This window comes from Brassica rapa, chromosome A08 (assembly GCF_000309985.2).
Source record: "Brassica rapa cultivar Chiifu-401-42 chromosome A08, CAAS_Brap_v3.01, whole genome shotgun sequence".
NCBI lineage: Eukaryota > Viridiplantae > Streptophyta > Magnoliopsida > Brassicales > Brassicaceae > Brassica > Brassica rapa.
Window position 1 is genome coordinate 16,589,617 of NC_024802.2, and position 26,659 is coordinate 16,616,275.

Here is a 26,659-nt window from a genome sequence, read left to right on the forward strand (position 1 = left end):
CTGAGTAGCTACATATCGGAGCTGATCGGATAATTAATTATTCGGACACAGCAAGTAATCATAAATATTTCCAAAAACCTGTATAATTTGATTTCTGCCCTCCTAGAATATCTGGGTTTTAAATATATTCATGATCCTATCCATTTCATTCGTATTCGATCCGTTATCCATTTTGATTCAGTCTAAAAAATTTAGTTGTCTATTTCACTAGTTCGTTTGACCACTTATATTATAGGAGAACTATATGTTAAGATATAATTCTAGTAAAAGCATATGCATTAAGGTATAGTTCTATGTTTGAAACTCATGAAATTATATGTATTATAATAGAATTTTAGTTTTGAGTAAAATTATGTCTAAGCTATTTAAGTTCGATGCTCTTAGTTCTTTGAATCTAAAAGTTTCTAGTCTATTTTTAGGTCAATTATTTCTAATCACTAAATCAAAAATAAAAATAATAAATTCAACTGAATTTGGTTTTGGTTTTGGTTTTGTTTTACATTGTCCTTTAATTTTCGATATAGCCAACAAAAATGGTATTTATATGTATCAGAAATACATTTTATATACAATTTGTGGTTATAAAGGTTCTGGTTTTCCTAGACATTCGACTTATGTTCATCTTGAGTGGACGTTGTCTCTCAGAACTCAGTGCACATAAAACATCTTCACTTTAAATTGCTTTGCTTTGTAGATGCTTATATTTCCTTAATTATTTAAATCTCATTGTACAAATTAATTATATATATGCTAGTATGCATATATATAATATGCAAGGAACATTTGTGTTGTATGCTTCACTTTCTCTTGGCAAAGATCACAATGGTTTCAAGAATCCTAAATAGTTTAATTATAGGAATTATATTTACGTACACACAATAATTATAACCATCCAAACTTATTATATATTGGAATCGTATATGCTTTTTAGGTGGTTTGTATCGTGCCTACTAGAAAACTAATACATAATGTGAAAATATCAATACAAAGCACATGGATTATTTACAGAATTTGATATAAAATAGCTACCTCGTACTCTCGTAGATATGTAGTGACTCTATCTAAGGTGAATAATTATATGTACATTAGGAAATGAACTTATCCAAAGATTAAAAATCAACAAATACAAAATCGCAAAGAGAGCTATTTTCTTAGTGATTGACACTAATTAGATAATTGCTGCTTCAGAAAAGGCAATAAAATGCTTTTGCAATCTGTAAAGCAAATTGATGCTTTTCATTGTGTCTGTTACACAAATGCTACTGAAAACGATGTTGCATTTAAAGAAAAAAAATTATAATCCAAATCCACTTTTTGGGTCTCGAGAAAATATTTTTTAAAACCTTAATACTTAAAAAAAAATTCAAAATGTTCTTGATTTATAAGCTGTATAATAGCTTTATTTATTATTACAAATAAAGAAGTACATGCGTATGTATACAATCATGACTATATATTTTTGAAAGATTTTCATTGCATTGTAATAAATGAAAATAATTTATATTACAATACCTGTTACAAGGATTTTTAGATCATCTTCAACTCACCTCTATTTTTTTTTTTATAATAGTATTTAGAAGTACAATTACTCTAATTAAACTCTATTTTCGCCTCTAAAACTGAAATTGCTATTTTTTATATATTTATAGAGTAATAAATAATATTCTTCTATAGTTTACTCCATATTTGGAAATATATATTTTAGATAAATATATTAAAGTAAAATACATCTATATTATAAAGTTTCTCTATTTTACAAGTAAAAATAGGAAAATACATTTTATGAGGTCTTAGTGTCTTTATTAAACCCTAGACGTTTTTCTATTTTATTGCATATGCAGGGAATCGAGTTCTATTTTTAAATTAAGAATATAGGAAAATCTATTTTAAATTGAAATCTGTTGGTATGTAAAAGAATATAAATAGCTTTCTATTTCTATACGTTATATTTTTCAACACTCTCTTGTTTCTAAGGGCCCGCTAGTGGAAATTCAAATATGCTATGATGATGAAAGGGTTTTTAATTTGTATATAAAATATTAAATATACGAAAATTAAACACGCAAATGGGGTTAATTAAATGGAAATAATTATATGGTGTGGTGAGTTTGAAAGGTCTCTCTCAGCTCTCAAGTCTTTATTTCTGGAATTCTTATAATACTTTTTTCTTATAATACTTTATATTTGGAAACATTTAAAAGTATTTGATGTAAAGTAGTATTATATTTGGAAACATTTAAGAAATAGTATATAATAACTGTTTGATGTAAAAATATAAAAATATACTATTTCAATTTAATATTTCAATTTAATAAAATATCACTCTGTAAGTTTTTACCCATATTAAGTTATAAAAATATATTTTACCTCTTGTAGGTACTTTAAATGAATTTATCTTTCTAAGACCATGTACATTTTTTCAAAATCCTCTTTTCACTTTAAAACTTCCACCTGATATTCTTTTCCTTGCACTTCATTTTCTCTTTCTTCTTTTTCTTCTATTTATTTTTTCATGTTATGTTTAAAAACTAATGGTAAATAAGATTTTTATATGTGTCCAAATCATATGAAACTAATTTCTATTTGTAGAGCATAAAAATAATAATTTTGATATACAATAATTAAAGAAATAAATTAAGGGTCTATTTGTAGACCCCAACTTTTTAGTTTCTAACCAGATGAAAAAAATCAACAGCAAAAAATCTATTTTATCTTTTGAAGTATTTCAAGACCTTCAATGTAAGGTATCAAACTGTTGAAATAAAAATTCAACACCCTCATTGTATATACTATATAGTCTAAGTAACACACTAAAGCAATAAAGTAAAACCTCAACTTTTGCTCTGGAAGCTACCATTCCAGAGGTTTGTCCGTGAGATTGCTCAAGATTTCAAAACCGATTTTCATTTGCAGAGACATGCTGTCTTGGCTCTCCAAGAAGTTGCGCAGAAGCCTATTTTCTAATTTCTATTTGTAGACCCCAACTTTTTAGTTTCTAACCAGATGAAAAAAATCAACAGCAAAAAATCTATTTTATCTTTTTAAGTATTTCAAGACCTTCAATGTAAGCTATCAAACTGTTGAAATAAAAATTCAACACTCTCATTGTATATACTATATAGTCTAAGTAACACACTAAAGCAATAAAGTAAAACCTCAACTTTTGTTCTGGAAGCTACCATTCCAGAGGCTTGTCCGTGAGATTGCTCAAGATTTCAAAACCGATTTTCATTTGCAGAGACATGCTGTCTTGGCTCTCCAAGAAGTTGCGCAGAAGCCTATTTTCTAATTTCTATTTGTAGACCCCAACTTTTTAGTTTCTAACCCGATGAAAAAAATCAACAGCAAAAAATCTATTTTATCTTTTTAAGTATTTCAAGACCTTCAATGTAAGCTATCAAACTGTTGAAATAAAAATTCAACACTCTCATTGTACTAAATAGTCTAAGTAACACACTAAAGCAATAAAGTAAAACCTCAACTTTTGTTCTGGAAGCTACCATTCCAGAGGCTTGTCCGTGAGATTGCTCAAGATTTCAAAACCGATTTTCATTTGCAGAGACATGCTGTCTTGGCTCTCCAAGAAGTTGCGCAGAAGCCTATTTTTGGTTCGTCTCTTTGAAGACACCAACCATTGTGCAATCCATGCCAAATGTGTCCCAATTTTGCCTATGTTTGCAATCTAGGAATGTTGTGTGTTCTTACTTTCTACAGGTTTACTTCGAATGAACCTTTTGTTGTTGTACATATATAGACAAACCCTAACGAGTTCGTACTTGTTGTAATTAGGATTTGATCATTTTATTATGCTTAGTGTTTTCGGAACAATAAACTCCTTAGTTACGGGAACATTATTTTAGTTATTATTATAAATTTGAGAGTATAAAATGTTCCTTTAATTCAATACTAATATCGATTAGAACTAAAGAGTTCTTTGGATTAACGACTCGACAATTTAACCTAATATCCCCAGGTTTCGTGGAAAGGAAGTCACCCATCTTCAGTGAAGATTCTTCACCATCCCTTCCGCATAAGTCTCACTAAACATTTTTACATAATCTCTAAACAGCGTCTGATCGGAGTTAAGAAATCCTCTCCTTGAAACCAAGTCTTTGGAATATTGGTTATTAAATACTTTATTAGTTGCGTCCATCTCCTCCCATGGGACACAATCTGCCCAATTTCTCCTGGTATATTGGCTCGAAAGCCGGGTCAGATTTTCCTGAACCGGATTGGTTATAGAGCCTAGTCATGGTCGAGAAACATCGAGCCTCCCCAATAGAGTGTGATCCAGATAGTTTCTTGTTCTTATAATTAAAGAGGTCGTAGAAGTTTTGGTCGAATTACAAAAGATAAATATACACACGCTATCTTAGGTTCCTTTTCATGGAATGGAGACTCAAAAGTGATTATAAATTAGACAAAGTGATCAAAAGTGATTATAAACTAGACAAAGTGATTGTAAGGAGGCTTTTATAGCCTAATGTTTTGACGATGGTTTAATTAGGGCAAAACACTTTCTTGTTCGTCAAATGAAAACAAAGGAGACCTAATTCCTGGAGCAGGCCCATGTAGGTTTCAGTTAATGGGCCTTAGTGACCCAAAAGCCATTTGGTGTATGATAGAAAAGTTAGTTAAATACCGTTACTCGCAAGGAAGACCACACATTTTTTTTTAATTCTATCTCACTTAGTCAGAGCAGCTCGGATCCACACACAGCGTGAGAGATTCATCAATGGCGGTTTCTTGCAGCCACTCATCGATTCTCTTGCCCCCATCCACCTCCTCCGTTGGCTTCAACCGCTTCCCTCGTCTCCAAACGCTGCGTTTCAAATCCAGAAACGTTTATCAGAAAGCTAGGATCTCTACAGTGTCGGCGTCATCTTCACGGTCTCTCGAAGCTCTGATCTTCGACTGCGACGGTGTGATACTCGAATCGGAGAACTTACACCGTCAAGCTTACAACGACGCCTTCGCGCATTTCGATGTTCGTTGTCCTCCTTCTTCCTCCGAGTCTCTCAACTGGAGCCTCGAGTTCTACGACAAGTTTCAGAACCTGGTCGGAGGTGGAAAGCCTAAAATGAGATGGTACTTTAGAGAAAATGGATGGCCGACTTCGACCCTTTTCGAGTCGCCTCCAGAGAGTGACGATGATCGAGCCAAGTTGATCGATAGTCTTCAGGATTGGAAGACAGAGAGGTACAAAGAGATCATAATGTCAGGAAGTGTAAGTAGTGAGATCTTGAACACATCATCTTAATTAGTTTCTCTAAGAGAGAATCTAAATCTCTTAGCCTTTTTTTTTCTTTTTGGTTTCAGGTAGAAGCAAGACCTGGTGTAATAAGACTAATGGATGAAGCAAGAGCTGCTGTAATAATAACAAGCTTTGTTTAAATTACCCTAATGAAATTTTTTATTTTTTTAATTATGAATTGGTGTTCTTGAAATTAATGATACAGGGGAAGAAACTAGCTGTGTGTTCTGCAGCTACAAAGAGTTCAGTTATATTATGTCTCGAGAATCTTATCCAAATCGTGAGTTGTTTCCTTTTGCTAATCTCTAATAGACTGGTGACATTTTTATTTAACTCGGTTATGTTTATGTCTTTTAGGAGCGATTCCAAGGACTTGATTGCTTCCTTGCAGGTGATTTTTTCATTACATTCTATGTTCTGAGTTACTTATTACTTTGTGGGCTTTAGATGTCTAAGGTTTTCATTATATCCTTTTCTTTTTGTTTATTGGAATTTCCAGGAGATGATGTTAAGGAGAAGAAACCTGATCCTTCCATTTATATAACAGCTGCCGAGGTATAATAGAATTCCAAGCTAACAAAAAAATTTATATAACAAGTTTAATTGACAAGACTTAACCAAGTTTTACGTTCTGTTGTTTTATGTTTGATTGCAGAAGCTAGGTGTTTCAGTGAATGACTGTTTGGTCATAGAGGACAGTGTGATTGGCCTGCAGGTTAATAACTCCAATCTTTTGCTCGTTCTTACATCTCATAACATCCTAAACTCGGTTTTTGAACACACAATCTTGATAAATTGGCTTTTGACTTTCAATCTATATAGGCTGCTACAAAAGCAGGCATGTCATGTGTAATTACATACACTTCTTCAACATCTGATCAGGTATGCTCTACAACATCTTCTTCTTCCACTATCACTATTCTCTTTTTCTTGGGTTGATAACAGTAGAAAACATGTACTTTCAGGATTTCAAAGAGGCGATTTCTGTATACCCTGATCTCACTAATGTGAGGTAAGTATTATCATCTATCAAACTTGAAATGTCTCACAAGAATCTGCTTTCCTCGTCCATTTGCTAACTTATGGTGTATTGTGTTTATTCGTAGCTTGAAAGACCTGGAAACTCTGCTTCAAACCATTGTCACTGCAGCTTAATACATGCATTTGTATATTTTTCATTTTTGTCTTCTCTTCTGCAACTGTACATTTGTTATTGTTTAAAAAAAAAATTCATTTCATCGATCAAAATGATGATTCAACCATATAAATAACATTACAATACAAACAAGACCCACCATGTATCCAGAGCCAGTCCAGAGGACAAGTCACACACGCCATCGTTTAGAGCATAAATCATAAGAAGGTGTGCACAAAAACAAGCATAAGAAGCCATAATATATTTATTAATAAAAATTATAAACAATATTAATGTTTTTATGAATATTATTATTATGATCAAATAAACACAAATTATGTTTACATATAAACTTTAATAAAATTATATAAAAATATGAAGAAAAATTAATAAAAAATATAAGTAAAAATTATATAAAATATAAATAAATATTATTTTTATATGTGAGATTTTGTATTAGCAATTGATTTTAGAAAATTATGATCGATTATAGTCAAAATGTTGGTGATTACATCAACAAATATTGCTATACAATTAATTTTATAAAATTATCTTTAATAATTGTTAATAGAGTTATTTAAAATTTTGTGTGATATTTTATATTACATATAATTATATATATTACATTAGGGAAAATGTTGTTGACAAAAAAAAATTAGGGAAGATGTAAGAATAGGTTGTTAAAAATAAAATTTAGTGCATCTAAAAGTGTTGGACAGACATTGCATGTATCCTGACAAAACCATCAATAAATTGTTCCTCTATTTTTTTCTCACCTAATGTGTCTTAATTTGGATAATCCATAATAAATCACATTTTATAGAATTTGAACTCGGTATTAGCGAACTTTGAAACGATTGAACTTTAAAAACTTCTAATAATTAGATGTTACTAAAAATTCTAATGTTTTCAAGTTTATCTAACTTACATGTACATTTAGATATGTAAATATTTGAGTGACTGGAAATTCAATTTACTTTTTTGCTCAACTTTATAAACACACAATTTCTTAAATTGCTATGATGAGATATATACATTAATTGGATAGTCTTCTTATTATTAAAAAAAAGAACAAGTTTTATTAAAAGTAAAAGAAAAAAAAACTTCCAAGTGTCCCCAAAGGAAACAAAACCACACACAAGTTCGATCAGAAATTGACCGATTATCTTCTGGTAACCGGAGATTGACGAAACTTAGATGATGTTATATAAGTACATAGAGTTATTTAATGTATATACGCCGTCCGTGGTTTCACTTCACCGTCGGATAAAGATGCTCAGGCAACCTCAACTCACCGACCATAACCAACGGTTTACACAAAAACATATCATGACTAGACTCCATCAGCTCAACACGTGTCTCATTCTCCGGTAGCTTCCAAGTGAAACCTTGAAGAAGTCTCGCGAGCATCATCGTCGTCAACGCCGTACCCAAAGTTGGTGCAGCACAACCTCTTTTACCGGTACTAAACGAGATAAACCGGAGATCGTTCTCCGTCAATGTAACTTCGGAGCACTCGTTGAGATGTCTCTCCGGTTTAAAGCTAAGTGGGTCGGCCCAAACTTTTGGATTACGGCCCAGCCCATATCGGCTAAGGAGGACTTGACTTCCTTTAGGGATGTGATATCCGGCGACGGTTGCGTCGGAAAGGGCCACGTGTGGGAGGTTAAAGGCGGCGACGGGATGGAGACGGAAAGCTTCACGGAGAATAGCTTTGACGTAGTTCAGTTTTGGGATGTCGGATTCTTGGACAAGTCTTTCTTTTCCGACAACTCTGTCGAGTTCTTCCATTGCTTTACGGAGGATCTCCGGTTTGTTCACCATCTCCGCCATGGCCCATTCGACGGCGTTTGATGGATTGTCTGGTGCCGCCATTACAAGCTCCTATCATACAGAAACAAGTTTTTTTTTTTTATTAAGTTGGGCTCTTATTATAGTAGTCTTCATGCAAACAAAAAGCATAAGTTCTTAGTTTTTTTTAGGAAGCACATATTCCTTCTTTGAAAATAATATCATTTTGAATAAATCTACTTTTCCAATTAAAAAGTTAACGTAAAATGGTATTATTTTAAAAATGTATTTCACATTTTTATTTTATTTTATTTAGTTGGCTCTTTCAGTCTTCATGCAAACAAGAAGCACATATTCGTTCTTTGAAAAATATATATAATTTCGAATAAATATATTTTCTACTTTTAAAGTTAACGTAAAATGGTAACAAAATTCTAAAAATAAGTTTTATATAGATATATGTTTTACATTTTTATTAGTTAGTAATGATAAACTGTAATAGATTATAAGTTAATGGTTTATTCAAATATTATCAATTTAAATTTATGGAAACAACTAACACACGGAAATCGATTCATACATAAAACACGAAAATGCATAATTTAAAATAGAATGAGTATTATTTTAAAAATGTATTTTTCTGATTAAAACCTTGTGTTATATATATATAAAGAATTGTAACGTGATTATTACCTTAATGGTGGGTTTGATTTCATCGGCGGTAAGCAATGGGTTTCCTTGTTCATCTTTGATCGAAATGAAAATGTCTAGAAAATCCTCGATTTGAGTTCTCTTTCCTTCTCTCCACATCTTGATCCTTGCATCAATGATTGGATCGTGATACTTGTCCATAATAGCACTCGAGTCTCTCATAATCTTCTCGTGACCGTTAAGATCAAGCCCCGTGAGCATAGGTAGATAGTCAGAGATACAAAAAGCGAACGTAAACCCTAATGCTTCAAACATAGCTTCCATATGCTCGATATCCTCTGCGGTCGGTCCACCGTCCGGTGCGGTGTTTTCAGAGAACGTTCTTGTTCCGAACATAAGCTTCTTGATAGCGTTTCCGCAGTAATGCCTAGTCACGAACCGAAAATCGACTGATCCAGAGTTCTTGACCATGTTGTATAGCCAAGCGGTTAAATGATCGTTTTCTTCTGCTCTCTTCTGATGAAGCCACCTGTGTCTCGCAGGACAAACGAGTTCCGTCATCACGACTTTCCTCATTTTCTTGAACTGTTCACCGAAGGGAGTGATCACGCAGGTTTTGTAGCCGTTAGAGAGGACGTTCTGTGCGTAAGTCATAGGTCTTGAGGCGAAGAGAGCGTCTTGTTGCTTGAGTATCTCACGTGCTATCTTAGGGCACGTGACGGTGATCACGTGAGTGTTTCCTAGTTTCACGCAGGCTATCTCGGTGTTTAGCTGCTTCATGATGCTGTGGAGCCAACGGAAAACGGGACGGCTCTTTAGCATCGCTGGAATCATTCCGATGATTGGCCATCCGGTGGGACCTGGTGGGAGAGAAATTTTCTTTTTGTTTCGATTCGTGATCAGTTTTTTGAGAAGCATCACTAGGGTTATAGTCACAAAGGCTTGAAGTATTGTGAGGAGATACATGTTGCTGAACAATGATGTTTTGCGTTGTAGTGGAAGTGGGATCCGAAGGGTTTGAGGTAAAATTGTTCAATTCTTTTGTGTAGAATATAGAGAGGGAAAAGAAGAATCGAAGTAAGTTGTATTTCTTGTTTTCTCTGCATGGAGAAGAGCCTCACCTTCCTATTTATACTATTTTACTGTCAAATGATCTTAAGTTCTTAATACCCTCGTGTGTTGAAAGGGTTATGGAAGATGCTAGGAAAATGCTGGATGGGTCGGGTCCATCTTGAGCACTACCACATTTGTTGAAAATTATTACGATTCTAACGTTTCAAAATATCTATATTTTAATATTCATTTAATAATATTCTGTTTGGTTGGGAATTTGAAATATTCTAACTGTTTTTGTAGGTGACCTGCCAAAACTCCTCGTGTTATATATGCACTTAAAAAACAGCAGAAAATAATTAGAGTATTATTCTTCTGTAATATTAGTGATTTAATAGAGTGTTGGGGAATCCAGGATATATATATGTAACCACTGTTACTGGTTTTACATTGAAAACATTCGTTCGCTGAGAAAATCGAACATAAAGAGCTAGAGAACTATGCAACGGATTATATATACGTTTTAGTGCATCGGCTATTAATGTTTTACTTTAATAAGCGTCTACGACTCTACTATATAAATCTGTTTACCACCAAACACCTAAACAGAATATTTAAACCGTGACTAAAGTAACTTTTTTTTTTTTGAACAACTCCCGTGACTAAAGTAACTAAGAGCATGATTAACGGTTAGAGCATCACCATCGGTGAAGTTCTAAAAATCAGTATATTAACCATTAAATATTAATATTACAGCATAATAAAATTTTCTGATTAACTTTTATTTTGTTTGTAAATGATAAGCCATTTATATCATGACATATGGTAACTTGTGTCATAAAACCGTTCTAAAAATCCTTTGCAAAGAACCTTTTCTAACAGTCTCTCTCCTTATGCTATTATTTTAATATTTTTCTTTTTTTAGAACCTTATTAAAAAAGCAACCGATGGAGCTGGTCTTAGAGTCTGTAACAGTTTCTAAAAAAATAAAAATATTAATATTATAATTATCTTAACTTATTGAAACCTGTTCAGACATTGTGTAATTGACATCTGTCTAATAATGTTAGTAACTGGTTCTTAAGAGCATCTGCATCAATGAACCTTGAAGGGAGATCATAATTTTAATTTTTTTTTATTTTTTTTTTTATTTTTTTCGTTTGATTTAAAAAAAATAAAAAAAAAAATAAACGGACCAATCGCGGGCCGCCACGTGGCGTGGGGTCCGCGTTACAGGGATGAACTCGTATCAGTGGAGAGAGCTCACACGAGTTGGGTTCACAATTTGTGAATTATTATAATAGTTTTTTTTTTTGGGAATTGTGTGAACTTTATACATGATCCCTTAATGCTGATGCTCTAAACCTCTTAGTTTAGAACATTTGTTAGATTCCCACCATGGAGCTGCTCTAAACTCAAAATAGTTAGATCCTAGGACCGCATGGCGCATATTTAAAATTATTTAACGTTTTCTTTTGTTAACAATAACATACGCAAGTTCAAATTTGGATGGATGGTGATATAGTGCCAATACTAGTACAAACTACTACACTATATGTTCTGATCCAACTATTAATAGTTGTTAAGTAGTTAACCATGTTACTTTCACATATCAAATTCCACCAGTGTTATTTTCGATATATTTTCTACCAAAACCAACTTTTAGTTTTCTCCTATTCAGTAGAAATGAGTTGTCATTCTTTTCTCTTTATGTAGGTGACACCAAAAGAAGAGTTGTTATGTAAGTGTATTTGAAATTTCAAGTAGTATATTGGTTTGCCAAAAATAAAAGAAAGCAAATTATCGAGGATATTGTTTTGTGTTCAGTGTTAACTTCAGGTTTATGTGGACTTCAAAATTAAAAATTAATTACGATAAATAGATTGAACTTAACAGTTTACTCCCTCCGTTTCGATTTAACTGTCATTGTAGGAAATGTTTTTTGTTTCAAAATAAATATCGTTTTAGAGTTTCAATGCAAAATTTATTAATAAAATTTTACATTTTATTTTTCTATTGGTTGAAATATGGTTAGGTGTATAGATAATTGTGTTTTAATTTTGAAAATATACAAAATCATATGTTTTTTTAATCTGTGTGCATAAACCTAAAACGACAACTAAAATGAAATGGAAGGAGTATGTATTAGTCTATTAACTCTCTAACTACCTATGTAAGACTTAATTCATTCATTAACACTTCATTCATTAACACTTCTTTTCATGCTCATGAACAATTGTGAAAATAGCATTTACATAGTATTCCAACATCAAATGGTTTGGATACCATATTAAATTTCATAGCCTTATAATTCAAAATCAAGTAATAATTAAATTGACTTAACAGTTTATATATTACCTTACACTTTCAGATGTGAGATATTCATCCCTACAATTTTGTGCAGAGTTCACCTGTCAAAAACCGCTCGTGGAAATTGGAATAAACGTGGGAACATTTAACGTTGCTTACTAATTTAGTCAAATGGTCCACTCTTTCCAGTGTGACTGAAACGAAGTGATCAGAGTTTAGTCAATTTGTTTCCTCTTTTTTTCTCCAAGTTAAAGGCAAAGAACACATGTTTTTCTCAGAGCAACCTCATTCATGAATTTTTCAATTTAGGTTTCTCATCTTTAAAATAACAATATAATAGTTTATAACTATCCTTTAGTTCATATACTATTTAAAAATATGTTATTAGAAAACTATGAAATTTTAATTATTCATTCAAAATATTAATGACAAATCAAATTTTAATTATAAATTTAATATTTATATTAATTATAAACATATTCTGAGAGATGTATAAAAATCTTACCGAAATTAAAAGTATTTATATAAAATAATGTATTAATTTAGTAACAAAAAAATTTCGAAAATCATATAATCTCCCACTTCAAATATAGTTGTGTAATTTCTCAAACAATTTTGAAAAAATATAAAATTTAATAAATAAGTATGCAAACTTAAAATGATAATGTTTTTAATTTTTCAAAAGGTATAATCATAGATAATAAATAATAACTTCTTGAAATATAACACGGAAAAACAAACTATGTTATAAAAAATAAAGTAATCTAATATTTTGAAGTTTTAATTTAATAACAAAAAAAAAACTTACTATTATAACATCCAAAAAGTATTCTATATCAATAAAATTTACTAAAATAATATGATGGATGCTACCATATCAATTTACTAAAATAATAGGTTTTGTATTCACAATATATAACACTAAAATTAAAATTATATACTTAAAATGTTTATAATTCAAAAGTATACATTCATAAAATGAAAAATATCCGCACGAATGTGCGGGTCAAAATCTAGTAGCTAATTAAAACAGGCGACTTTTATGTGGGATCCTTTGTAAATGTTGTAAAATGTCTTCTAACTCACAAAGCATCAATATTGATAATTTCTCACCAGAAATTATAAGTTAAAAAGAAGGAGATAAGACTGAAAATCAGATAACAAAAAAAAAGACTGAAAATCATTTCGCATCTAAAAACTTTTTAAAAATGTTTGCAAATTCCCTAACCATTTGTCATTTTCGAGCATGACCATCTGTTGAAACGTTTTACTCTTCCAAAATTTGAAGTAATACGAACTGGTGTAATTGGAATAGGGCTCGAGCACGATTTTGTTAAGGTTTGATTGAACAAATATTTTCATAAATGATTTGTATTGGATTTGTGTATTCAAAAACTCGATCCAATACTTTAAAAAAAATTAATTCATCTTCTTTAGCTTACGTATATTGAATAATTTTCAGGGAGCGCCACTATACCAACTTTTGGATTAATTGAGCTAATTGAATTAACAATTTGTTAGATTATAAAAATACATGTTTTCTCATAGCGATCGATGAGCAAGAGTTAATCACCCTAAATGACGTGTTATTTTCGCCATGGTAGTTTTATTTCATATTTCTGTGTATACATTACGCGTACTGCGTTGGGTGAAATGCATGCATAAATTAAAAAAAAACGTGCACATCCGTCAAATCTCACCTGTCAAATTTCACGAATTGCGGCATAATTCTATTTTTAAATATAAAACCTTATGGTGACTTTGATTTATGGTTATTTGAAAGCATTCGTGATTTTAATTCGATTTAGCAAAAAAAAAAGGGGTTTACATTCAAATTCATAACGGCGAAACATTATCATTCGCGTCGGACACTAGCTGAGTTAATACTTCAGTAAAGAGAAGAATTACTATCAAATATTAATTCACTAAAACAAATTAATTACAGAGAAAATCATTTTATTAGTAATACAAATTACAAAGTATACAACACAGTAAAAAAGTATACAACATAATCAGTAACAATAAGTGATAAACATCTCTTTACTAATTAAGTAACTAAATTAGAAATATATATGTTCCCTTCCTCTGGATCTCGAGTTTAACACAATTCAAGAACAAATGATAGTATGACAAGCGAGACACTGTCGTATATCACGTCTCAAGCTTACGAGAGAACCAGAGAGAGCAATCATTTAACCATTACAAAATCTAATTGTTTTTTTTTTCTCTTTGATTTTTCAGATTTGACTAATTAGCCTTCAAGGTAACCTTTGTCTTGCAAGTAAGAGATGATGTTTTCAGCCATCTGACGTGGCGAACAAGAGACGTCGGTGTGTTTCAGCACGACCTGTAAATATACATAAAATAATAGTAAATATCTTAGAATCTACGCACAAAGTTCTTCAGCTACATCATTGAATAAACCATCATTGAATAAACATAACCAACCTCGCAATTCAATGGCGCCTCGTAAGGGTCATCGATTCCAGTAAAACCTGAATAAAGAAACATTTACGTAAAGGAAAGAATATTGATTGTTTTTTTTTTCTGACTTCCAAGAGATAACGTGTTTGACAAGTAACACCTTTGATCTTCCCGGCACGTGCGAGCTTGTACAACCCCTTTGGATCTCTTGACTCGCACACAGACAGAGGAACGTCCATGTAAACCTAAAACAAATTCAAACATTCTTAATGTATTTAAATAGAAAAAGAACATAATATAGGATCAGACTGCAACAAATACAACGTTAACGTACCTCCACGAAGTCGCCTTCGGGTAACAGGGACCGGCACGCGTCTCTGTCTCTCCGGTACGGAGAAATCAAACTTGCTATACAAATGACCCCAACATCAGCAAACAGCTTAGCCACCTCACCTGAAGTTTCAACATCATTAGCTTATTTGCTAAACTAAAACATGATTAGCTTATTTGTAACGTTTGGTACCGATCCTGCGTATGTTTTCGGTACGATCCTCAGCTTTGAAAGTAAGGTCTCGGTTAAGGCCATGGCGTACATTGTCGCCGTCGAGTGTGTAAGTAAGTTTGCCTCTTTCAAACAATGATTTACTTAGCGCACACGCAACAGTGCTTTTCCCTGAACCGCTGAGACCAGTGATCCAAATGACACAACCCTTTTGTTGAAGAAGTTGTTGTCGGTCGCATCTGCAAATGGAACTCTCGTGCCACACGATGTTGTCTGAAAGGGCGGGGACATCGGCGGTGAGGGAAGCTTGTGAAGACACATTGAAGACAGAACTCGCGACTAAGTTTGTGTTAACCGTTGCATTAGACGACGCCGGCAGCCTGAGGAAACCGTCACTTAGAGGTTGTCGCTGAGAATGGCCGCCGAGACCTGGAAGAGAGCAGAAGATGGACGGTCGCGATGCTCTGATAGCTAAGCCTTCCATTGAAGCTTTGATCACAGAAGTTGCAGAGCTCAGAATCAATGTACAAAACAAATCTGCTTATATAAGTTAATGTATAAGAAAGAGAGAGTATTTGAAAATATATATAGAGGAAAATTAGACTTAAGAGGAAGCAAACTGGTGAGAATCCTCCATAAAAAACACATGATCATATTCCATAATACAAAACCTTCGTTAACAAAAAAAAAAAAAAACAGTAGTTAACCCTTTTCATATTTTACTAATCAGAAAATTACTGGAAGTGTCTAATTAGTAAAAAAAAAATTCATACTTCATATTTGTGCTTAAAATAGGGGTTTTGGTATGTGTGAATGGGTCATTGTTGGAGGCCAATTTTTTGGGAAATGATTATGACTTTTTCCATCTACCAACCTACCAATACTCCATTCAGAAATCATGTAATTTATAAAGCTATACTATCTATATGTTGCAGAATGCTTATTACTAGAATTTGTGTTCTTGTTCTCAAACAGATTTGTTTGAATGTATCACATGAAAGACTTTCTAAGAGCTAACCAAATATATTTTTAATATTTTCAATACTTTCATATTGCAGTACTTGTTTGATTGCTTGTTGCAGTCAATTCTCCTAATATTTAATTAAGGGAACAAAAAAGAATTTAACAAGTTCTGACTTCTGATAAACAGTCTTTGATTGAATGAAATAATTCAGATGAAAAAAAAAGACTTTTGATAAACAGTCAAAGCAGGCGGTTCCATCTATGCTGAGCTTTCCACCTTTGGGCTGATAGTTATATTGGGCCTCGCTATTCATATATTATTTTGAGCCCAATAGTACCCAAGCTCAGTTAGCTGTAACTAAACCCGTGGAAATGAGCCTTTTGCTCCCGCCGCTGGGAGGTTTGAAACTGGGTGTTTCTCTGCCAATGGGCTGGAAATGGTGGTTTTTCAGGTGAAGACAATTATAAAGACAGCTCTGGAGAGAACTCTGGCGGGAAGAGAGAAGGAGGAAACGTTGGGGCTGAGACATTTAAGTTGATGAATAAAACATAATCAACATGTATCGATATAACAAATGCAATTACAACAATCAAAGCCAATTATCCAACATATGTAAACACATAACGATTATATATAAAAGAGAAGAAGAACGAATTTTAAAATAAAAGACAATAATGAAACATGAACGGAACAAGACCTGGTGTTTGGGAGATGGTGGAAGGCAGGTTTGTAAGGAGTTTAAAGCATTTGAAAGTTACTTTATTCTTCATCGGTGGTGTTGATGATTCCTGCTTGTTTCTGGGCTGTACGTAAGTCGGACTAATCATATGGAGCCGTGTTTCGGGCAAGTCAGATTCTACCTATCTCGAGGTCAATAGTAGTTCTTTTAATTTGCGCGATTTGGATTCCATTTGTTTAATATTAATCTTGTATAAAGATCCGTCAAACATACATATTCACCCATAACACGTTTAGCTTGCACTATATACGTAAAAGGCAAATCCAGACATTTTGAATTGTTTTTTATATTTTGTTTTGGGGGTTTTATTAATAATCATACATATTACATTATGCATCAAAATTTAGTTGTTCAACTGAACAGAATGTCCATTTTTTTTCTTTTTTGGTGTACAGCAACAGAATGACTTGGTTTGGACTAATGGACACAACCAAGCTGTGTAACCTAATCCTTTGCAAGTTTGCTCACAATGGGGATTGCACAGTCCATAACAATCGGCATAATCAATAGAGCCTGCAGTTGCTTGTTCTGCAAACAAGACAATAATCAAAACATTTATTATAAAAATCCAAAACAAAACTATGTGTACTTTTAACCAATGTTGAAGTTATAAAATTGAGCTTCAACATAATAAAAATAATGTTTAAATAGTTGAGAATATTAAGAATGAGAATGCTTGATTAACCTGCAATGACCAACAAAAACACTACTGCGATGGTTCTAACAACATCTCTAAATCTGATCTGCTCCATTCTTCTTTTTTTTTTTGGAAGTAGATGTTTAATATTTATGTTTTGACGTTGATAAATTTTGCTAAAACCTTGTAGGTTATATAGGCTTTTAGATCTCTATATAATTTTATTTTTGACAACAGATCTCTACATAATTAAGGAAACTAAATTTAGGATAAGCAAAACTGACTCATGTATATAGTAGCATATCCAGTGTAAAGGTTGTTTGGGGGCAAAATTTATTAAATTTTACTATTATCTTGAAAAGTATTTTATATTTATTACTAGATATAAAATATATTAGATTTTTATTTATATAAAAAAGCACAATTAAAACACAATCTCTATATGTTTTAAAATTAATTAAGTGTATATTCTATATTGAATTTTAAATATCTTATTATATAAAATTTTGTTCTTCAAAGTTATAATTGACATGATCGCGACACATGGCAATTATATATTTAAGATTTTGGCATGTTAATCTACCTCACAATTAAAAATATATATACTAAGATATTAAAGAAAATGTTATTATATATATTATTTAATAACAATTTTTCTTCTTTTTTTTAAATCCTGATAAAAAAATAGCTATCGCAAAAATGACTCAAAATTGATAATTTTATCAAGAATCGCCATCGCTGGAAATGGAAACCGAAGAAAGCCTCTCTTCTTCCGGTAAAACAGACCAGTTAGGAGACTGAACAGCTCTCAGCCACAAGAAATCATCAACATTGGCCCAGCTCTCAGTGTCCTCCTCCAACCCTGCCATCTTCAAATCCTCCTCAATCCCTCCATAATCCAAACAGTACGGCGCGAATCTAACTCCATTACTATCTTCAATTATCAGACGACTCCTCACTCTCAATTAGAAATCACACTTCTTAGCACGATGGATTCTAATCTGATGCGACGCCATCACAAACACAGAATCTTCAACATCGTTTATAAGAATCGAACCGATCATTCAGAGCCGGACCTGGGGGCTATAGTTTTTTTATATTATAAAATTTTGGTTATTATATATTTTCAAATGAAAACAATTGAATCTGTTGATCGTTTGGAATCGGCGAATCGGGAGAGGAACGAGGAGATCGATTCGAACGTGGAAGAAGAAGAGTCAGGTGAATCGGATTTTCTAGCGTGGTGGCGAGCAGGGAAGCGTTGGAGCATGTCATGGTGCTTCTTCACCAACGCCTCGTCTAGGGTTTCGGTAGCGAAGCTCCGATTGTCGTCTTCCATGATGGCGTTTGTGTGATATTACAATTTGTGTTTGCTGACGTAAGCCCCAGATTATTTTAATATTACAGAATATACCATTATCAATAGTACAATTGCATTCCCCCCCCCCCCCATTTAGCCGGCTTGTATAAAAATTACGTCACCCCTACCCATAATACGTTTAGCTTGCTCCGTAAAATATAAACAAGGCAAATTTTGAGGAAGCCTACAGTTTCCGTTGTCAACACTTGGTCAACTCAGTCATCGCATGTTCATCGTCAAAATAATGGTTGTGCTGACTTATTAGCAAAAAAACTATTATTTCTCCGACTGATTGGAGCTTGTTCCAATCTTGTCCAGGTTTTTTGTACAACAATATTTGTGCTGATAATAATTAATAAAAAAATTTAGCCGGAAAAATAAAACAAGGCAAATCTTGACATTTTGTAACTTTTAAAAATATTATTTTATTTTTATTGCTGGAGGCTTTAGAGACTACTATTACATCAAAAGTTTAGTTGTTCAATTGAACAAATTGTCCAAAGATTTTCTTCCTTGGTGTACAGCAACAGCCAGATTTGAATCTAAAAGCTGAGCAAAACCAACCTGTGTAACCTTTACTTTTGCAAGTTTGTTCACAATGGTTATTGCACGGTCCATAACAGTCGGCATCAACAGAGGTTGCATTAGCTTGTTCTACAAAAGATAATAAAAGTTATTTAATTTATAAAATCCAAAAAGACGAAGTATGTATATTTATAACTAATGTCAAAGTTTAACGTAAGCTTGTACATAATAAGACCAAAAATTTTAGGATGCTTGATTAACCTGCAATGACCAACAAAAAAATTATTGCGATGGTTAAAACAACATCTTTAAATCTGATCTGGTCCATTTTTTTTGACGTAGTTATTTTTTTCTTAAATCTGTATGTGTAGCGTTTGTTGATGTAGGTCTTTATATAGTTAAACGGGTGGTATAAACTTGGAAATTTTGCCTAGAATTTATCATATATATAGTTATTTGTTAAGAAAAGGAAACTAAATTTAGGAGGCGTTATTGAATTTGGTAATTTAATAGAATTTAATGGAATTTAAATTTGAAATTAAATCTAGTGTTATTCAATTGTGGATTTGCTAAACGTGAATTAAAATCTACTGTTATTCAATGTCCATCAGAATTTATTAGAATTTGGTTACGCTGGATTTGGATGTATTTTTTTATGACTTATTATTGGGTTCACTCCCTAGGTTGAACTTCTAGGTTCACCAACCAATAGGATTGTGTTATTTCATATTTGAAATCTTTTAAAAAAGGAAACAAAATATTTTCTCAAGCTATAAGTTATATTATATTTTTAAAATAAAAAAGTAAAAATAAATAAATTTAAAAAAATAGTAATTAAAAAAATATATTTTTAACGTCCTCAGCAAAATAATAAACCCTAAATCCTAATTCCTAATCCCTAAACTCTAAATCCTAAACACTTAGGTAAATCCTAAACCCTTGGATAAATCTTAAACTCCAAATCAAAAACACTAAACACTCAAGGGTTTAGGGTTTAGGGTTTAGGGTTTTAGGATTTAGTGTTTTTGATTTAGAGTATGAATTATCCAAGGGTTTAGAATTTGCCCAAGGGTTTATAGGGTTTATGATTTAGGGTTTAGGGATTAGGATTTAGGCTTTAGTGTTTTGCTGACGACGATAAAAATATTATTTTTTTAAATTCGTTTTTCTCTAACTACTATTTTTTCCTAATTTTTTTTAACCTTTTTTATTTTAATAACATAATATATCTTGACAATATTTTGTTTCTTTTTTTAAAAGATATCAAATTTGAAATATTGAAATCCTATTGGTTGGTGAACCTAGAGGTGAACCCAAGAATAATTCTTTTTTTATAGAGAAACAAGAGTAAACAAATCTGAAACTTTTTGTCTTTTTTTTTTAACGCTGATTTATTATGATCTGAAATTTTTTGTCTAGTAAAAGTTTCAACAAAATAAATGATTACGTGGTTGCTTTTATTGATATAACAAATGCAATTACAACATTCAAAGCCAATTATCCAACATATGTAAACACATAACGATTATGCCCAAAGGAGTATATATAAAAGAGAAGAAGAACGAATTGTGGGTGCACCTGCTCCCCTCATCCTTTAACTTGGCTTCGCCACTGCAACAGCCTGACTTGCCTCTGAAAGATGGACAAAACCAACCTGTGTAACCAAATCCTTTGCAAGTTTGGTCACAATGAGGAGTGCACAGTCCATAACAATCGCATCATCGATAGAGACTGCAGTTGCTTGTTCTTCAAACAAGACAATAATCAAAACATTTATATTAAAAACCCAAAACAAAACTATGTATACTTTTAATTTAACCAATGTCGAAGCTATAAAATTAAGCTTCAACATAATTAAAATAATGTTTAAATGGTTAAGAATATTAAAAATGAGAATGCTTGATTAACCTGCAATGACCAACAAAAAAACTATTGCCATGGTTCTAAGTTCTAACAACATCTCTAAATCTGACCTGCTCCATTCTTTTGTTTTTTTGGAAGTAGATGCTTAATATTTATGTTTTGGCGTTGATAAATTTTGCTAAAACCTAGTAGGTTATATAGGTATTTAGATCTCTATATATTTTTTTTTGACAACAGGTCTCTACATAATTAAATTGGAGATATAAACTTAGAAGAAGAAACACATGATTTCTTGGAAATTTGAATAGAAATCTATCGCCTAGGCAATTGGTAGGAAAAGGAAACTAAATTAAGGATAAGGAAAACTGACTCATGTATATTGTATACAGTAGCATATCCAGGGTAAAGGTTGTTTGGGGGAATTTTTTATTAAATTTTACTATTATTTTAAAAAGTATTTTATATTTATTACTAGATCTAAAATATATTAGATTTTATTTATATAACAAAAGCACAATTAAAACACAATCTCTATATGTTTTCAAATTAATTAAGTGTATATTCTATATTGAATTTTAATTATATTAAATGTTTTCACTTTCCTAGTTTCTAAGTTGTGTGAACTGTGGTTTTATACTATTTTAGAAAAAAAGGAACTGTAATTATCAAGAAAAAAGAAACTAAAAGATAATTTGATAGAAAATAAGCTATATTATCAAGACAAATTTAAGCCTCAAATATATAAAATAATCTAATAAATTAAAAAAAGGAATTTTCATATCTTTATTTATACTAGAAGACATAAAGTTTAAAATAATATAGTGGAAAAATCAATCTAGCAAAATACTCATATCAATATTTACGCTAGTAAGAAAAAGTTACTTCAACAATCAATCATGAGGATGTGGGGGTGTTCACAACTTATTATCGCTATAACAAATGCAATCAAACCAATTAAAGCCAAAGACCCAACATATATATGCAGCACAAAAACCTCTTTTTTTTTTTTGGTCGACGGTTTCATTTCATAAACAGCTCAAAATAGAGTACTTAAACAACAAAGTTTGGATATTACACCTTTTGCAAAAGCAACAGCTAAACAGATTGATGTGCATAGATAAGAAAAACATGATAGAGGAGTGAATAGAATGACAAGGTTTTCGAAGATGAGGAAATCAGTGATCTCATTCAAGTCCAACCCTGAGCACCGAGCAAAGAAGGAGACAGTTGAGTCCGAAAGATATTGGAGACTTGAGAGTCCAATTGATGTTGTTGACTGAGATCTCTTTCTGCAGTGTTACAGTTTTGACGACTAGGACAGAACACCCATATACTCTAGTAGATGAGCGTTGGAGGTCACAGGCTTCAATCCACATTCCATTCGCTGAACAAACATAACCAATTGGGGTAAACCCAGCTATAAACTCATAGGCGACAAAACACTTTTTTGAGGAGAAACACCGTCGCCAAGTAGACAAATCTAAAACAATAGAATCCATAGCCACAAAGACATAATTCCATATAACAATCTCACAATGAGGTAATAAGTTGTTACTACAAAGAGTAACTTCTTCATGCTGAGGTAAAGAGAGCTTTAACCTGAAGCTCAAAGGGTGTGTAATTCCAGAACAACATAACATCTTACGACAGCTTGAAGCTTAAGGACAGATGGATCCACCAACGGGTAACCAAGGTTCCCATCTGAGAACTGCACAAAGCAGTAGAGAGCATAGAGCACAAACGAGTATATAATAAATATAAAACATAACGAGAATGACTTGAATCGAATAAGTTCATTGTTACAAGAACTCTACACGTGGGGGTAATATTCACATATTATAAATCAACGTTCATTTCATAACATTTAAAAAACTTGGAGGTCTAATTTGCAATTTTGAGTCGATGTTTTTTTTTTGTTTATCGTCAACCTCTATCTATCTCTCTCTCCTTTATAATATTCCAGAGGGCAGTAATATCGATTATACTGAGAGAGAGAGAGGCTCCTTCGCAATCTGAAGAATCATCCGATCGAATCGAATAATACGCAGATAAGGATTGAGAGAGAGAGGATAGTTTCCTTATTGGGGAATAAGCGATCAGAGAAAACGGTGATACGGAGGCTAGTTCTAGGGCTGATGGGCGCCGCGGGGTCCAAACTCGAGAAAGCTCTCGGCGACCAGTTCCCCGAAGGCGAGCGCTACTTCGGCTTCGAGAATTTCGGCAACACTTGTTACTGCAACAGCGTTTTGCAGGTCCCTCTAATCTCTCTCTCTCTCCTGCTTGTGATTCCCTTCATCTCGAATTCGATTTTTCCTTTGTTGATTTCTTATGGGTTTGTTGAATTACTCATGTTTATGCTCAAAAGGTTACACCTTTTGTATTATATCCTACGAATCTATGATTGAGAGGGGAAAGTGAAATTACACAAAGTTTCAATATTTCTGGAATCATAAGGTTAAACTTGGTATTTGCAATTGTTGTGTATCTGCTTCATTGTTATTGGGGGGGTCTAGTGGAACTTGTCACATTACACAAAGTTTGAATTTTTCAGGAACTATAAGGTTTTCGAGGTATTTGCAATTGTGTATCTGCTCCATTGTTTTTTTTTTTTCAATCTCAATCTCTGTGTTGTGTCCTATGTAGTGTATATGATGAATATGTTCTCGTCTAGTAGAGAAAGCCTTTTCCTTATGTCAAGTATGTGTTCCAAACTTCTTTGGTGCAGGCTCTTTATTTTTGTGTTCCCTTTCGTGAACAATTGCTCGAGTACTATACCAGCAATAAAAGCGTCGCAGATTCTGAAGAGAATCTTATGACTTGCCTTGCTGACTTATTTTCTCAGGTGATTATGAGTTCTGTCTCTCTCTTTTCTTCTTCTTTTTTGTTTAGTTTATTCATTGTGGTCATTGCTTTGGTCCAGTCTCAACTCAGTTGATCAATCTTGGTTTACTAGATTTCTCGCTTGAGATCATTTATATAAAGGCACGAGTTGATAGGAACGTGTTTTTTATATGTTAGACTGTAGATTATGTGCTTTTCTGGTGTTACTTTTGTGTCTTTTGTTAGATAACTACAATAATGTAAACTGGATTAATGTAGCACTTAATTAATGTCTCCTACTCATACCTACTCTGATTATTGCGTGTGTGGTGGTAAATGATGTGTGATCGTTGTGTTTCATTGCGTAGATAAGTTCACAGAAGAAGAAAACAGGCGTTATTGCGCCTAAGCGATTCGTACAAAGGTTGAAGAAACAGAACGAGCTGTTCCGGAGTTATATGCACCAGGTGCTCTAGCAAGTTCCTCTGTCTTCTTTTACAAAGGCAATATTATATTTTATATTAAACTGGCATTACTATTGTCATTTAGGATGCACATGAGTTCCTGAACTATTTGCTGAACGAAGTTGTTGACATACTGGAGAAAGAGGCAAAAGCTACTACAAAACCTGAACGTGAAACCTCATCATCATCATCCCCTGAAAAGATTGCAAACGGACCCAAAGCTCCCCTGGCAAATGGTGTGCACAAAGAGCCTGTTGTTACTTGGGTCCACAATATCTTTCAGGTCAGTTCACTTTTCCTTCGAAGTTGTGACTAATTAGTGGAATTGTTTTGCTAAATTTGGACTCTGTATATGTGCACAGGGCATACTTACCAACGAGACCAGGTGTCTACGATGCGAGACAGTGACAGCAAGAGACGAAACGTTCCTGGATCTAAGCCTTGATATTGAGCAGAACAGTTCGATAACTAGCTGTTTGAAAAACTTCAGCTCAACAGAGACTCTTCACGCTGAAGACAAATTCTTCTGTGACAAATGCTGCAGGTAAGATGATGGTTCTTTACTCTCACCCCCCATTGCTTTTCGAAGTTAAATTACCTCAGCTTTTTCTTTTCTTGCAGCTTACAAGAAGCACAAAAGAGGATGAAGATCAAGAAACCACCACACATCTTAGTCATCCATCTAAAACGGTTCAAGTACATGGAGCAGCTAGGCCGATACAAGAAGCTATCTTACCGAGTCGTTTTCCCTCTGGAGCTAAAACTGAGCAACACGGTGGAGCCATACACAGACGTGGAGTACTCGCTCTTTGCGGTGGTGGTTCACGTGGGAAGCGGACCGAACCATGGTCATTACGTGAGCCTAGTGAAAAGCCATAACCATTGGCTATTCTTTGATGATGAGAACGTGGAGATGATTGAAGAATCAGCAGTGCAAACGTTCTTTGGATCGTCTCAGGAGTATTCGAGCAATACTGATCATGGTTACATCTTGTTCTATGAGAGCCTTGGACCAACAACAAAGTGAAACAGCTGAGTAAGGGGAAAAGGACTTTTCTTTTGGATATTTTTCTTTAACTACTTAGTAATGGTATATGACTCTCTTATATGTTTGTGACTTAAAAAGTCATTCAAATTGACAGTTACTTTATATTGACTTTCTCTGTCTCTCTCTCCCCCAAAGATACATATTTGGTGAGTTTAAATTGAAAAGTTTTTTTTTTCTTTTAAACTAAAAAATCTGTAAACTTTGAAAGGCCATGTACTGTTAAAAAGCAATGAATAAAAAGAAATATACAATACATTATGTTGAATTACAATAGATGTGTTTAAGTTAACAGTTATGAGAGTGTATAATCATCTATTGAAAGTTGGGAAACCAAAAAAAATCTGGCTCTTGATAGAATTAATAACCATGATTTAGAAACAAACCGAACAAGAACAAAATGTTGCTTGATGTGATGTTGATTTCAAAGTCTGTTTACAGCCCATTATAATTAATTGAGCTGGAAATAAAGTTAGGCATCGCGAGAATCATACTCGTGTCGTGAGAATAAAGTTATGAAACAAGAATACAAACAAATAAACAATGTCTAGAAAAGAGAGAGAGAGAGAGAGAGAGAGGAGTTCACGGGAGAAGAAGAGGAAGAAGATACAGCCAGAAAAATAGCATCACCCGTGAGCCATGTCCTTTTCGTTATGTTTGCTCATCTACAAACATTAGTAGTTTCACACTGCAACTTTCCAATTTTGAAAAGTCTTAAGTACTCTTCTAAAACCATGATTTAACTAAATAAAGAAAAAGTGTGTTACAAAAACAAAACCTGATATTAGTAAGTAAGTCAATAAATTTTCAAAAATGCTGGCAGTGGGCATGGGAATTAAATGCATATGAGAAAATTACATTTCATCATAAGAAAAAAAAAAAGAAGGAAAAGCATATGGAGATGGGGGTGGATTTGATATGGTTGGGGTAATGTCTCTTGATTCTAGTACAATACCATTTATATCAAGAAATTGTTCTGTATAAAATGAGCATTACAAAAAAAGGTAGATGTTACTAGTATATGACAGCTCATAAATAGTATTGACGTATACAGTTGTAAATTTAAAAGTACAGACATGCATTTATCGTCAGAGTAAATTAAATTAAATGTCATTAATGTTG

At 32.9% G+C, this 26,659-nt stretch overlaps 6 protein-coding genes across 7 annotated transcripts in view; 3 read left to right on the forward strand and 3 right to left on the reverse strand.

The window, feature by feature from the left end:
- The window catches only part of LOC103835100 (probable disease resistance protein RPP1), a 531,820-nt gene that overhangs the window by 396,312 nt on the left and 108,849 nt on the right, over positions 1 to 26,659 (forward strand). The gene's annotated exons all lie outside the window — the stretch shown is intronic.
- LOC103835081 (haloacid dehalogenase-like hydrolase domain-containing protein At4g39970) lies at positions 4,660 to 6,516 on the forward strand. Its single transcript, XM_009111179.3, has 9 exons — positions 4,660 to 5,227; positions 5,320 to 5,370; positions 5,460 to 5,534; positions 5,612 to 5,645; positions 5,754 to 5,809; positions 5,910 to 5,969; positions 6,077 to 6,136; positions 6,220 to 6,266; positions 6,361 to 6,516. Exons 1-9 carry the CDS (start codon positions 4,736 to 4,738, stop codon positions 6,407 to 6,409), a joined length of 924 nt encoding a protein of 307 aa, XP_009109427.1. The 5' UTR covers positions 4,660 to 4,735; the 3' UTR covers positions 6,410 to 6,516.
- Positions 7,362 to 11,034, reverse strand: LOC103835554 (cytochrome P450 79B1). The gene is made up of 2 exons (XM_018653426.2): positions 8,874 to 11,034; positions 7,362 to 8,273 (listed from the first exon to the last, which is right to left on the reverse strand). The coding sequence occupies exons 1-2, from the start codon at positions 9,795 to 9,797 to the stop codon at positions 7,641 to 7,643; spliced, it is 1,557 nt and encodes a 518-aa protein (XP_018508942.1). The 5' UTR covers positions 9,798 to 11,034; the 3' UTR covers positions 7,362 to 7,640.
- Positions 14,087 to 18,803, reverse strand: LOC103835082 (adenylyl-sulfate kinase 2, chloroplastic). Of its 2 annotated transcripts, XM_033277206.1 has the most exons (7): positions 17,509 to 18,802; positions 16,782 to 17,351; positions 15,142 to 16,604; positions 14,953 to 15,071; positions 14,779 to 14,863; positions 14,643 to 14,689; positions 14,087 to 14,541 (listed from the first exon to the last, which is right to left on the reverse strand). In XM_033277206.1, exons 3-7 carry the CDS (start codon positions 15,602 to 15,604, stop codon positions 14,446 to 14,448), a joined length of 810 nt encoding a protein of 269 aa, XP_033133097.1. In that variant the 5' UTR covers positions 15,605 to 16,604; positions 16,782 to 17,351; positions 17,509 to 18,802; the 3' UTR covers positions 14,087 to 14,445. The 2 variants fall into 2 exon arrangements, with proteins under 2 accessions (XP_033133097.1, XP_009109428.1); XM_009111180.3 differs by having other exon boundaries at positions 15,142 to 17,351; positions 17,509 to 18,803.
- LOC103835084 (defensin-like protein 75) lies at positions 19,230 to 20,137 on the reverse strand. The gene is made up of 2 exons (XM_018653686.2): positions 19,607 to 20,137; positions 19,230 to 19,474 (listed from the first exon to the last, which is right to left on the reverse strand). Exons 1-2 carry the CDS (start codon positions 19,671 to 19,673, stop codon positions 19,293 to 19,295), a joined length of 249 nt encoding a protein of 82 aa, XP_018509202.1. The 5' UTR covers positions 19,674 to 20,137; the 3' UTR covers positions 19,230 to 19,292.
- On the forward strand, positions 23,154 to 25,791 carry LOC103835085 (ubiquitin carboxyl-terminal hydrolase 3). The gene is made up of 6 exons (XM_009111181.3): positions 23,154 to 23,460; positions 23,934 to 24,050; positions 24,397 to 24,495; positions 24,578 to 24,775; positions 24,855 to 25,036; positions 25,114 to 25,791. The coding sequence occupies exons 1-6, from the start codon at positions 23,344 to 23,346 to the stop codon at positions 25,517 to 25,519; spliced, it is 1,119 nt and encodes a 372-aa protein (XP_009109429.1). The 5' UTR covers positions 23,154 to 23,343; the 3' UTR covers positions 25,520 to 25,791.

Coding starts and splice junctions, on each gene's coding strand:
- LOC103835082 (XM_009111180.3), bottom strand. CDS start 15,604: ATGGAAGGCTTAGCTATCAGAGCATCGCGACCGTCCATCTTCTGCTCT. Junction 14,690..14,778: donor ACGTGCCGGGAAGATCAAAG/GTGTTACTTGTC, acceptor TTCTTTATTCAG/GTTTTACTGGAATCGATGAC. Junction 14,542..14,642: donor AGGCGCCATTGAATTGCGAG/GTTGGTTATGTT, acceptor GTATATTTACAG/GTCGTGCTGAAACACACCGA.
- LOC103835084 (XM_018653686.2), bottom strand. CDS start 19,673: ATGGACCAGATCAGATTTAAAGATGTTGTTTTAACCATCGCAATAATT. Junction 19,475..19,606: donor TTTTTTGTTGGTCATTGCAG/GTTAATCAAGCA, acceptor TATCTTTTGTAG/AACAAGCTAATGCAACCTCT.
- LOC103835554 (XM_018653426.2), bottom strand. CDS start 9,797: ATGTATCTCCTCACAATACTTCAAGCCTTTGTGACTATAACCCTAGTG. Junction 8,274..8,873: donor AAATCAAACCCACCATTAAG/GTAATAATCACG, acceptor TCTGTATGATAG/GAGCTTGTAATGGCGGCACC.
- LOC103835085 (XM_009111181.3), top strand. CDS start 23,344: ATGGGCGCCGCGGGGTCCAAACTCGAGAAAGCTCTCGGCGACCAGTTC. Junction 24,051..24,396: donor TTGCTGACTTATTTTCTCAG/GTGATTATGAGT, acceptor TTCATTGCGTAG/ATAAGTTCACAGAAGAAGAA. Junction 25,037..25,113: donor TTCTGTGACAAATGCTGCAG/GTAAGATGATGG, acceptor CTTTTCTTGCAG/CTTACAAGAAGCACAAAAGA.
- LOC103835081 (XM_009111179.3), top strand. CDS start 4,736: ATGGCGGTTTCTTGCAGCCACTCATCGATTCTCTTGCCCCCATCCACC. Junction 5,371..5,459: donor TGGATGAAGCAAGAGCTGCT/GTAATAATAACA, acceptor TTAATGATACAG/GGGAAGAAACTAGCTGTGTG. Junction 5,535..5,611: donor TCGAGAATCTTATCCAAATC/GTGAGTTGTTTC, acceptor TATGTCTTTTAG/GAGCGATTCCAAGGACTTGA.